The sequence below is a fragment of the Montipora foliosa genome, chromosome 13 (genome assembly GCF_036669935.1).
Source record: "Montipora foliosa isolate CH-2021 chromosome 13, ASM3666993v2, whole genome shotgun sequence".
Lineage (NCBI taxonomy): Eukaryota > Metazoa > Cnidaria > Anthozoa > Scleractinia > Acroporidae > Montipora > Montipora foliosa.
Window position 1 is genome coordinate 31,503,319 of NC_090881.1, and position 13,992 is coordinate 31,517,310.

The 13,992-nt window shown below is 37.1% G+C and overlaps 1 protein-coding gene across 1 annotated transcript; it reads right to left on the minus strand.

Annotated features, from left to right (window-relative positions):
• Window positions 1–737: 737 nt before the first annotated feature.
• LOC137982990 (intraflagellar transport protein 57 homolog) lies at window positions 738–13,992 on the minus strand. Its single transcript, XM_068830151.1, has 15 exons — window positions 13,705–13,992; window positions 12,358–12,466; window positions 11,062–11,115; window positions 10,574–10,627; window positions 9,378–9,442; window positions 8,461–8,551; window positions 8,265–8,342; window positions 6,882–7,004; window positions 6,547–6,618; window positions 5,169–5,249; window positions 4,416–4,466; window positions 4,119–4,181; window positions 3,530–3,596; window positions 2,253–2,329; window positions 738–2,160 (listed from the first exon to the last, which is right to left on the minus strand). The coding sequence occupies exons 1-15, from the start codon at window positions 13,863–13,865 to the stop codon at window positions 2,050–2,052; spliced, it is 1,257 nt and encodes a 418-aa protein (XP_068686252.1). The 5' UTR covers window positions 13,866–13,992; the 3' UTR covers window positions 738–2,049.

A 13,992-nucleotide genomic window follows, 5' to 3' on the forward strand; every position in this document is an offset into this window, starting at 1 on the left:
TAAGTTATTCTAGGAGGCTATTGTCGAAAAATTGGTGCGTTACTCAAAAAAACCAAGTGAATAGGCCAGTTTCAAAAAGACCATACGTTGTTTGCTCTCCAAAACTTGCATAAGCGTTGTTTTTATTGTCTCTTGTGAAGTAGACTGTTCCTACACTCGCTCCAGACCTTCCATTCGAATATTGACCGCGTCGCCCGCGTTCGCAAAAAAATCGACTGTTTTGCAGTCTACTTGTGAAGAGTTTTAGAGGGCAAAGGAAGTTTGAAGGTGGCCCAATTCTCCTTTTACATTGATATTTAGAAACGGGTTGAAAGTACACTTTTTTAGCCTGCAATATTCCCTGCTGATCATGCGCCTGCGCTGACAAGGGACCAAAAAGTTTTCCACGTCTTTTTCTTTTGACTTACACGGAATCCTTTTTTTGCCATTGTCTACCAGGGCCGAGTTTTCCAAGTGTACAGCAGAGAACAAAATTTTAAAATAGGGAACAGATAGGTCTCCGTGCAAAACAGGGGAAAATGGGAAATACTCAGAAGAAAATGGTTGCTTTAAAAATTCAGATTGTTTCGTCCACGTGCACGGTTATGAAGGCCGTTTTATTAAGAGAGTGTTGCAGGATAGAGCGGAGCTTCTTTTCGCCCTGCCCGTCTCAAAATATCAACGGAAAAGGAAAAACTTATAGCATGGAAAAGAGCAAATTGTATTGACAATAGTCGCTACACTCACAAATACGACCATTGAAAGTTTGAACACTTCTTTATACTTTTCATAAGAACAGTTGCCTCAATCGCTGAAATAAAATGGTTATTCCGAGCAGCCAGTACTCTGCATAATTTTAATTTCTTCTATTTTCAATGTCATGTTTCAGTGTGAGTACAAAGAAAGGTTGTTGTTGTGAATCAACTTCTGTATCATGCATGCAAGTGTCACTTAAACTGGGATCAAACAAGACCATCTGACTATACTCATTGGAACAGGAACAGGTTCCTACTTGATAAGATAAGTCATTACCACGTCTGCAAGTTAAACTAAGCGCCAGACTGACATAAACAAGAAACTACTTAAGCTCTGGCTTGATGACTTTTTGACTGTAACATCACGAAGGGTCGTGCAAGGCACAATTAAATGACAATACACTTTTGCTAGAGCGAGTTTTAATCGAGTGTTGTAAAACCAAAACCAAAGTAATTACTTTGGCCAATCAAAAAGGACGGAGACAATCCAGTAAACCAATCAAAACTCGAAGTAATTACACGTAGCCGAAAGCAGCCGCGGGAAAATGTGTACGCGCAAGCCATGATTGGTTTTTGTTTAACTCCTGATTGGTTGAAAAAATGGCGCGAGAACTTTGAACCAATAATGCAAAAACAAAGAAATTCGCCAATTATTTTCGACACTCAATTGAAAACCGCTCTAAAAACGAGTTGCACTGAAGTTTGTATTACGACTCTTTCTTCTAAATTTGCCTCTACTTATTGCAGGCCCGCCCAGAGCCCAGAGCCCAGAGCCAAACGTTTTCCAGCCCTATTTTCGGCGGAGAAAACCCTGGGAACAAAGTTGAAAATTAAGTATATCAGTCAGTAATGTAACATTTTTTTTACCACGACAGGGTTTGCCTGATAATGGCTACGGTATACAAACTTTGCTTTCCTTGTATCCAAAGACCTTACACTTTGCTATTCTTACAACTTGTGATTTTAAAAAATATCGGGCAATTGATGGAAGAAGATACTATTGCCCCGTTCACACCAAACGTTAACCACGTATTGAAGATGTTTCAAAGTGTCAGGTTAATTACACATGTCGTGTTGGTGTGAATGGGATACAAGTTTCACTTACTTTTTCAGAGGGTATTTCCCGCTTACTTTTAAGGTAAGGGTTGGATTTCCTAGGTTACCACAGTGAGGAAACAAGTTTATGCCAAGGAGTACCACGTTTAAGAACTGGTTCCAAGTGGAACCAATTCAGACAATATGCGAGCCAGAACAATCAATTTGGTGCATACAGTTGCCGAAACGACAGATCGAACTAGAATACAAACATTTCAGTCTAAAATGGTTTAAAATCGCCAAAAGTGGCTGCATGGGTCACAGAAGCATGCATGTCTTCTCGTATTGCGCTACGATCGCGGATTTTGGCCAAGAGAAGAGAATGCTCCACCTGAAAGAACGAAAAGAAAAGTCAGTAACGTTCTTCGTCCGTTTTATTTTTCACAGCTGACAGTAAATTCATTTTTATTTCAATAAACTCACCACTCCAATTCGGACATCCATTTGTTGAACCTCCTGCTTTAGTCTTGTCAAAGCTTGTTTTATTCGCACCAATGGACCTGCAATCACAACAACCAAATTGGAAAGACTGAAGAACCAATAAACTGATTGAGTTTTGCAAAACTTGTCGCTAAATGGGTCTTTTCAGTGATTTCAGGGTGGGTACAATGGTGACCTAATGGGAGTAGTTGGTGCCTATGGCCTTCTACTCATTAGTTCATAACCTCTGCAACTGATACTTACAACTGACTTATATCTTCTTGCAACTGAGGACGCTTTCCATTTGTCAGAACTGACCTGCCAGACCGGGCATTTGGAAAACTATAAACTCTACAACGCCTTAAAATTAACACACTTCGAGGATGATATACAATACAATACAATACAATACATACTTAATTGACCGCTCCCCAGAGGGGCTTTTCAGGGCCAATGAAACAATCAACGAAACAACAGAACACAACAACAACTGTTAAGAATCCCAACTGGCCGGAGGCAAACCAGTTGGCTATTTACAAGTGCAGCTGGGAAGCTGAACCAGGGACTACCAGGAACAAATTCAGCGAGTGGTCAGAGCGGGTCTTGAACCCGGGATCACGGGATCTCAAGGCAAGCGCCCTAACCACTGGGCCACACTGCCTCCAAGAACAATCCTCCAGAAGAATGCGAGGGATTATTACGCAAGTGTTCCTTCAAATTATTGCATTTTCTTTGCAAACTGACGGGTCTGGCCGGCCAGTTTTGACAAAAGGAAAGCGCCCTGAGACTTACAGGAGACTTACAGACGTTACAGCAGGTCATTAAACTTGGTTCTGGTGGCAAAATTACTTATCAGCATACTGCTAGAGGTGATAACGTTGAAGGGTGGAATTATCTCTTACAGTTGTCATGAAGTAGATCATGAATTTAATAACTGGCTAAAGAATAATAACCTCTTACTAACCGAGCGCGAGGGCCGCACTGGAGTATATTGATTCGAGGTCACGTGGCAGTGCGGACCGAAAAGCCCCTAGGGGAGTGGTCAACTACATAATCATTCATTCATTCATTCATTCATTCATTCAACTGCACTGAACCTTTTACATTTAAAAAACTAAATTCCGCTTGCTGTAAATACTGTACTATTGTGATGGAAAAATTAAATTCCTTTTTTTAAACTCTTTGTTTCGCTCAACTTGAATTTCCCGGGAAAGAGAAAAAATTCGGAAACGCTCCGTTTCCATGGTAATGCTCGGGTTGGAATTCTGCTCATGCATTACCTGCATCAGTCATGTTTGTTCCTCTCTCATCCATTTGAGCTTTAACAGATTCTAGTTCTTCTGTAATCTAAAAATAGTGCAATTAGTAATGGTAATAGGACTTTGTGCCGTCCAATTCACTCTGTAATTATATGAGTGATAACAAAAGCCCAATTTGTTTATCATGAGTATGATTACAGACCGAATTGGATGACATGAAGTCCTCTTACCAAATAATCATAATAATTATACCTTCTGAGAAAAGAGGAAGAGCTAAGTTATGATAGAAAGGGAAACTTTTCACTAAAAGAATGACAAAGGAGGCATAAACTGATTAATATCGCTCTCAAAGAAAGAAAGCCCCAATTTAGGAGTCTGTACACTATTTTTATGGTGATTGAAACCAAGGTTGTGATTAGTTCATTTAAACTATAACTTCAAAATTTACGTGATGGCTTATTAATACTGGTAAAGCTGTTTAATTTTACAAAGGCTTATGGAGTTGGCTGGTACATTGCACATTCCCAAAATTGCAGTGAATTATGGTATGACACTTTTTAATATTGCAACTGAATGAAATTGAATATTCTAGTCCAGACATACAATTTACCTGAGATAATGACTTTGTAAGTTCTGTGACTCCTCCAGAACCTTGCTTGTAACGCTCTTTTGTCTGGATAACAAATAAAAAACAACCATCTTGTCATCAAAAAGTTTGTTCAACTTAAAAAACCAGGCAAAGATGTATGCAGCTTTCATTTTAACTGCCTGTTTCAGTGGTGTCTAGCTGAATTGTAAGGAACACAAAAATCCAAGAAAAGTGGAGGATTGTAAACTACATCTACGACCCTCCCCCCTAAGCCACATGAAAATTACACAGGTAATTAAGATAATGCATCCAGCATACTTCAGCCAATGTGTCCTGTAGACTTCTAAATTCTTGCAACAAGTGTTCAAGCTGTTTTAAAGGGAGATAAACATGGTATAAGACAAGGCTTGTTTATGCATAAATAAACAAAAAGACTCAACTCATTGGTCTAACTACCGAGATTCCAGGTTGTGTTCATTGTGATAAAGTTGTACATGTAATTTGTAAAAAGCTCAGCAGTGGGCTGATGTACATGTATTTCAAAAATACTATTTTCAGTTCATTTTTATGCTGCCTAGTTACTTGCTCACATAACAACATTTGTTAGTTGCCTCACAAGTTCTTAAGATCCTGTTGGGCTCATCTGACTAAAGTATTTTTCATTATTGTTGTATTGTTATTTCTCAACACTTTTTGCAATTTTCACGTCATGACAAGTTATATCTTACAATGATGAGACATGCTCATAATTAAATGCACCCAGTTTTGATAAATGTTACAAGATGCCCCCTTGTACTTCTCCCCAATTTCAACATCACCCATATCTAGGAATTTACAGACATCTAACAACACAAAGTTCACTCTAACTCTGCTAGCCAAGTAAAGATAAACATCTGCATAAATTTACCCTTACTTAAAACTACATGTAATCCCTACTCTTAGACTAACCTTGTTGTTGGAAATACACTTAACTGAACACTTTGTATTGGATATCAAAATTGGGTGGGCATCTACATGTAAGTATAGTTATGCATTTCTGGAAAAAAAAGTCTACAGATTATCTAAGACTACCTGATTATTTATGTATTTTTCCCTGCTGGATATCTTCTCTAGTGTTCTGCTTATTTCATGATGAAGCTTGTCAAGATGTCCCTGTAAACGTCATCAACAATAACAAGTGAAATATTTTCCTTCCAAAGCGTCTAGAGCATGAAATGATAAAGAATACCGGTACAGGTTACTTTCCTGTTGTTACAAATAATAATTACATGAACTTTCAATAGCTCATCGTACTGGTACATACAAACCTTAAGATGTAATTTTGAATGAATTACCAAAACTTTAACAATAATGCTGTTTGGCCTGCATTGTATGCTAACAATAATAATTACTAAGCCCGTGAGTAACTGATACAACAACAAAATCAATTATTATATTAATCTTTGAGTGTTCACATCAACTAGATTTAAATTTAGATTTAAATTTACATGATTTACAGACTTTGCCAGTCAAGCTGGCAGAGCGCCACAACAGCTTGCGCCAATTACTGTGGCCCCTTTTTTACCCTCCCAACCATGATACTCAACAGAAGACAGACCACAACGCCAGGAACTATGTGCCCTACTCTTAGCGACAAGTGTGTGGGTTCTTTTACGTCCCACAGGATTATAGACATTGAAGGGTTGTGAGACCAGACCTCCGGCTTATTGTCCTTATCCGAGAAGACTTGAAAGTCTAACCATTTGCAGATGTAGTTACAAAGGCAGCACTTTCTCCTCAGTTATTTAAAGACCCTTAGAGTGTTGGTCTGCCCGGAGCTCATGACCTCCCGCATGACAGTCCGGTGCTCAACCAACTGAGCCACCGGTGTGCGGTAACTAGTTAATTTTTTTGTGGAAAACAAAGAATTTTAGCAAAGAACATTGAACAAAAAGTTAATGTACACAAAGAGAAATGTGTATTCAGTAATTGATTAAATCAATTTTCACTTTTCCTTCAGAAATCTTAAGATAAAAAATGACAGACTGGTATTAATCTTAATTCCTTTTAAAATCAATTTCATCAAACAGCAATTGAAAGCTTTTCAACAACATTTTGTGGCCTTTAGTTTATATTTGGCTAACACTTTCGCTTACCCTCTTCTCTTTCTCTTAATAAATTACCCATTGACATCTAGTGAGAATTGATACAAACTGTAGATTTTACTCTAATGCTAAACTATTGTACTCATCAATGGGGGAAACTATGTCCTCTTTAACACATTCACTCCTAGGAGTGAGACTTGATAGATAAACACTCTGTCTAATGCCAGACAATCTTGTCAAGGATGGCGGGCGATATAGGATATGGGTTAAAACCTTATTGCCAAGCCAAAAAAGAACTTCAGGAAATTATATTTCAATCCCACATCAGCAACTGTAGTTTCTTAATCTGTGTACAAGTGATTCACCTTGGTCTCTGTAAGTGAAGACTTGATTCCTTCACTGTGTTGCTGCATCTGCTCATAATGTGTTCTCCAGTCCTAAAAAAAGAGACAACTTTTACAGGCCACCTTTATGTACAATGCAATCATAAGCACAAGCCACATACGCAGATGCAGCAGCGTTTGATAACTTATACCTTTCATCAAACTTATACCTTTCATTATTAACAACAAGCCTGCATATTCTGCTTCTGCTTATGCTTACGTCATACGTGTAAACCAGGGTTCAGGAAATTTGGATTGTCTGGGCGGCTGTGAAGTATGTGACTTCCTCAATATTATTGCAAGTCTAAATGATGTACCTTATTATCAGTTCTAATGTGAACTTTCAACAGCGGTAAAACTCTTTCAACTTCAAGTTTCCACTCAGCTGCATCTGTAGTTGATTCCATGACAGAGTCAGGCTTTGAAGAATCATTGATGTCCTATGGAACAAAACAACAATGATCAAGAATTTGTGATAACATTTTCATTAACAAATACCACAGTCTGACTGTATGGTTTCAACTCAATCACGTAACAACTTGCATGATCGATTTAATGACATTTAGCTGTGTTAACTGGTTGCTGAGAGACTGCATGGCTGACTGACCATTACTTTGATCTACCGATAAAAGGACACGGTAAAATTTGGCAACATTAATCACTTCCCAAACTGACACACCTTCAGTATTTTGAGAGCAATTTGGGACAAGAGAAATACAATTAATGCACCTATAACTTGCATGTACTGTACTTCTGTGGCCAGATTATTACTTTCAGTATTCAATAATTTTTTTTTAAATAAGCTCTTTACAACATTCAAAGCTGACAAATTTGATTTTTTCAACCAGACTGAAATTGATGGGGGAAGAGAGAAACAGTGTCCTAAACTGTCAACAGGTGGCAACAGCCATTTGACCAAACACTTCACGACAACAAAAGAATTATTTTTAAAGTGGAACTATGATAAAAAAAATAACTTCCTTTTTTCCTTCAGATTTGGAAAGTGTTTGCTTAACAATAATATTGCCTCAGCCAGGTTTGAATTCATCCAAATGCTGTTTACTTTTGAGTGTAAGTTTTGGATTTCATGGTAGAGTGCCATTACTCATGTTCAAAACTGACCGACTCGACCTGAGAGGGTTGGATCTCGGAAAAAGTGACACCACTCACTCAATAGTGTAAAATTTCAGTGTGTAAAAATTTGCAGTTTATTATGTATGCAAAACAAGAGTGAAAAAATGTGAAAGCCTGAAACTATTGTGCTGCATATTACAAATGTAATTCAGTTGCGTACAAACGCATTGCATTCTTATAAACTTGTGAGTCTTTGATGTCATTTTCTACTCAATCCAGCTCTATCAAGATTTTAAAGTTGGTAACAGGGAACCATTAAATAGTAAAAATCCATTTAAAATAAACAAATGCCTTTTTGAAATTAAAGCTTAGAACTTGGGTCACTTAGTCTTTAGTAAACTTACCGTGTAATCTGAGTTTTGAAATCCAAAGAAAAAAAAGATTTTATTTTTTTATCATGATAGTACCACTTAAAAGATATCATAAATTCAGAGATACATGACTGTAGTTTTCATAACAGGACTCAAGCTTTAAGTTTATAGCCTTCCAAAGCTCAGATACTCTAGCATGTACCCAAGCTAAAGTTAAACTGTATTGGAAATTAACATGTGGAATAGTCTACTTACATTCATCTGAGACTGTTGTTTCATTCCAGCAAGATCAAGATAACTGTCTTCTTCTTCAATTTCTTCCCCAACCTCATCCTAGGGGTTCAAGAATCAGAGAGTGCACATTAATTAATTAATGAGCAATTTTTTTAAATTAAAAATCTCAATAAAATATGGGGAAAACTTGTTCAGAAAGTAATGTTATTTTAATTACCATCATTTCCTCCTCAACTTTGTTTAATGTTAATTCTGCTTCATCATCTTCCATAGTTTCCTCTTCAAAGTCTTCTTGTGCATGTTGTGGCCTTCAAAAAAGCAAAAAACGCAATGCAACTAATTCCTGAACTTAAAAAAATTAGTTTTCAACCAATTGTGATTATTGCAATTCTACAATACCTATCAAAGCACTTTTTTGCTCATACACATGGTTTATAAAAGTTGATCTGAGAAGGATCCTGTATCCTAGATGATCTGAGTCAGGACGAGTTGACCCATCTTGGCTAATACAGGCAGTGATTTTGTTACCCATGCCTCTTGTGTCTCTGATGCATAAAATTCCTACAAGACTTATAATATGTTGCATGTGTCCTAGTCAGGATGCAACAAACATGAACGTGACACAACTGATTGAAGAATGCCTCGTTGCTATAATTAATTTTAGAATATGTAACACAAGACAAAATGATGAATTTGATCTATTCCAATATTATTGATCAAGCACTTTTGTAGAGGGACCCGTTGATTCTGGTATAGGACTCATTGCTTTTCATGGGTGAGTCCCAGGGACTTAGTTTGACAATTTCTAACAAAATCACTGTACAGGTTGTGTCACCACAAGTCAGGTTGCATGAAAGACTCAATGGATTCACTCCACCTGATTGACTTGAGTCAACAACCTGATTCGAGTTCATTGGGTCGAGTGGAGTCCATCCGGCAACACTATCTACACTCCCTACTCAATGTTCTGCTGAAGTCTCTTGCAAAACGACCTCCCATAAGATGGACCAACTTTGTAGAATCAGGACGAATCCGATCGACTGGTTGACACAATTAAGTCGATTGGATCAGGTCCATCAGCCAAGATCTGACTCCGACGTGGTGTACTAGACAACCCACAAGAGAGTGGCTTACTTTTGCCATGCAAATTTCTTGATCCTCAATGCCTCATCAGCAAGTTTATCAATCACATAGCACACCTTAAAGAAACACACAATACTTATAAACTTATAAAGTTCTAGTATTGAACTTCAAATTATTATGCAGGATTGATAAGAGTTTGATAAAGTTACTCTTGCAAATAGCCTGGATCCTGAGAAGAGGATAATAATAATAATAATAATAATAATAATAATAATAATAATAATAATAGCAACTTTACTCATTTAATTCCATGAAAGGTAAGGATACCAGAGGTTGTCCCTATTGACTGGATATAATTGATTGAGAGTCGATTTTGAGGAAAACCGGAGTACCTGGAGAAAAACCCTCAGAGTCAGATTGATATTAACTAAAACTCAGCCCACATGCAACCCAAGGCCAGTGTTGAACCTGGTCACAGAGGTGGGAGGCGTGGTTGATAAACCCTAAACCACCCTGATTCTGATAACTGGTATTACATGTAAATATTGTTAAGGTATCCAAATTGTGATGCTCTTTCCTGTAGCCAATTGATCTCGCTGAGGTACATGTATAAAATTATTTTGTGCGTATGGCTAGCTGTCTCAATATTTCTCTTAGAGATAATGACCTTTTGTGACTACAATAATTATTCTGTGGAGTAGTGTCATATTTAACAATTATTCCTCGAGCCCGAATGGGCTCTGAGTCAATAGCCCATGAGGCCGAAGGCCGAATGGGCTATTGACTCAGAGGCCATGAGGGCGAGAGGAATAATTGTTTTAGTAAAATCCAACTAGTTGGTCAAAAAAATATCGAGACGAAACATCTTTCGCTAGTTAAAGCTAGACTTTAATTGTTGTTTTGGTTTTCAAAGCTGACGCTTTTCGCTACTAGTGGGCTATAACAAATAGCCTACTAGTAGCGCAACCAATCAGAACGCAGCATTGATAATAGACCACTAGTTGGATTTTACTAAATACTATTAGACAGAATGCATGAGACCGTACTACAATGTCTTAAGAGTAATATGATTAATAAAAGCAGATTCAGCATTATTACCCCCTCAGCACAATGTAGTGTAGGAGGTGCTTTTCACAGACAAAAAACTTAGAAATTCTAGCTTGTTTATACTAAACAAAGTAACTTTTTGTCCATATGTTGTGGATAAAGCAAGCTATTTTTGGGAGAATGAAACTTGTGTATTCTACCTGCTCTCCTGATCCAGTTTTCAACTTTGCTGGTGGAAAATCTGCAGAGATTCCCTACAACACAAAATTCAGAATATCTGTATCATACATACCTTTATCTTATAGAACTTGAACTTACAAATGACATAAGCTCCCAACCTGGCCTCAGTTCTTCAAAAGGTAGATAACGCTATTGACTGGATAAATCACTATCCATTGGAAAGCGCAATTATTAGTTTTACTATGACTTATCAAAGTTGGATAGTGATTTATCTGGCAGATAGTGCTATCCATCTTTTGGACAACTGAGGCCTGCTCAATACAACTGTAAGTCAGTTGGTAGATGCATGTGTAGTACTGATAGCTCGAATCCTATTAACCCTGGATTTTTTCAGGCTTGCTTGAAATTGCTTAAGTTGCTATTCCTAAATGCAATGATCATCTATGGTTACCACCATTTTAAAAAATTTATTGAGTTCAAGATTTTAGTTGACTATAATATATCTTACCAGTTTCTTCATCTCATCCAAAATGTTTGATACAGTTGCATTTGGGTCATCATACTGAAAGGGAATAAGATAAAAAATGTCTTCTTTTGAAGAATATAGTTTTAATTAAGGGAGCCCCAATGCCATTTTTTTTGTTCAGCTGGATAATGGCTCATGGTTGATGGCATCAACTAAAAACTTGTGTGTATTGTTTTAGTTTACTTTATTATAGTAAATTAACGCTTCATGAAATTAAGGACGGTGCCTAGTCTAATTCAATGGTACTTTTGCCCTGGTTTATGATTTTAAAGGAAATGTAGATCTTAACAAGTGTTATCGAAATCCAATGAGAAATTTGGGGGTAACCACGCATTTTCCAAAGATAATTTGTGAATAATATTTGTAAACAGCTTTAAAATACAAAGTAATGTATGGCGTTCTTAAATTCTCAAATTGAAGCTTTAAATTATCTCTCAAAAATGCATTGTTACCCCCAATTTTCTTTTTGGATACCGAGAGCACTACTTTATCCAGATAGTTTTAAACCGCGCAAAAATATCCCTGTGTCAGTAAGCATCACTGATAGGAAAACTCTAGTATCTTGAGATGTGCAGAACATATGTGCAATAAAAATAGTAGGAACCATCCTTAACATGAATTATTAAATTTAAGTTACATTAATATTTATGTTAATTTTAATTTCCATGCTGTTAACCCATTGACTCCCGGGAGTGAGACTTACAAGACTTTACTCTGTCCGGGGGTGTTCTAGGGGATCAATGGGTTAAGTAGTGCATTAACTTCCTTGACTCAGTTACCATTATTTTCCCAGTAACTCACTCCAGACATTCTTGACAGCTAGCCAAACAATAGATTTTATTCAATGCACCTTATTTTGCATCAATCTTTCACATTTTAGTAAATTGTTTTATACTGACTACTTCAACTGCATTTTCTCCATGTTTCTGTCAGAGGAGTAGTTCTCGTTCATCTGCTTCTTGAATTGAATTTTGGTATCACTGAAGAAATTTTTGCTCAAGAAGTGGTCAGATTCCTTCGCTGGACCCATAAATTATGTTTAGGCAATGCAGAAACACGAAACTATTTATATTAGCCACAATGCCTTCTTTTACCGATGCTTGATCTCCTTTTGTTTTGCATTCTTCACCTTATTCTTTACCTCTTGTGTCTCAACATCATTTTGTTACTCTAGTTTCTCCTTTCTCCTACACTTCTTAAAACATACACGTAGGACAGGTTTACATGCATGACTACACCAGCCTCCCCCACCTCCACCATTGAACAGATCACACAAACCTCTTGAGGCTGTTCAACGTTTCTTCCACAACATGTGAGAAGCCATGCAGATAAGGATGTAAAGGTAAAAAATTGCTCTCCTGGATTGGTAGGGATGGCAAAGAAGTGTCTAATAACAACAACAACAACAACAACAACACAAAAAATAAGCAAACAACCAGAGTGAAAAGTCTTTTTTAGGGTGAAAAAACCATTTAAGCAATAAAAGTACCCTTTGTGTTGGTAGCTTCTGGTTGGTTGGTAAGAAACAGTAGTGATGATATCAACAACTTCTTCACCTGTAAGGTTTAGCATAATAATTAAACCTTACAGGTGAAGAAATTGTTGATAATTCATCACCTACTATTTTCTTACCAGCCAACCAGAAGCTACCAACACAAAGGGTTCTTTTATTGAATGAAAATTATGCTAGTTACTTGTAAATGGGCATGTTGGGATTTATAACAGTTATAACTGAAGATGAAATAAGAGTCAAAGGAAGGAATCACATCTATGACATTCATTGGCCAGATACCAGTGCTTTTAATAGGATTTGAAGCATGTGACTAAGTAATGTTAATAAGTCCCTAACTAGAGCTTGCAAATAGGGCAAAAGTGAATTCTGTTTTTAAATGTTTTAATTAGCTTTCCAATAACAATTTCAACTAAGCAATTTTTAAAAAATTGAAGTGATTTTTTAGTTTTATTTGTTCTCAAGAAATACAGCTGGTAATTCACAAGTGAGTACCAGACTGGAAGCTCTAGCAGGAGTTGCCAGTCTTTATTGAAAGCAATGAGATACTGTAACCATTCGGCTGAAAGAGCTCTGGTTAAGTTTCATTTACATGTATAAAGTTGCTTATCTGGGTTTTTACATGCAAAGGGTCCCTTGGGTCAGCAAGCCGCAACAATGTCACATGATCCCACATGATGATAATTTCAACTACGGATGGTAATAATGGTGTATGAAATCCCTGAGAATGTGATCTGCTAGTTGCTTATCAATGATTGAAGGGAGTTCCTCTCGAGTTGCCCCCTGACCCATTGACAAGCTAATAGCACATCACCTTTCACACAGCCAGATAAAACACCAAGAATAAGTTATAAAAAGGTGCAAAAACCGAAAAAAAATGTTCTCTATTGTTGTTAATTTACTATCCTTATTTGGTTGAACACAATGGGTTCTTCAGTTTCAAGACAATGGTTCTATATTTATTATTATTGAATAACAACTCAACAGATATCTTTCCTATGACTAAATTCAACTGCAAATGATTCTCCGATATCTTATTAACTATAGTTAACGTCTCATAACAGTTTTATGCAAAAATAAAACATTCCTCGTACTACACACCAACAAAATTTTACCTCGACAGAGGTCGAAACCCCCACTTCTGACAGAAATCAGTCTCGTAGTCAAGCAATTTGAGTTTTTCAAGAACCTCTTCCATAGCGCCCACTGTAAGCATAAAGCCCATAGAAGCGTTATCAGCACCGGCATCGCCGCCTCGGCGAGCTTCACCATCCATTCTCTAAAGTTCTTTCTTCCCCGATCCCCACAGAAGACTATTAAAAACGAAAATTTCCCATGGAAAGGCTGCCAGAAATTGTTTACTTAGCAACAACGTCATGCTCACCCAAACATGAAGCAACTCT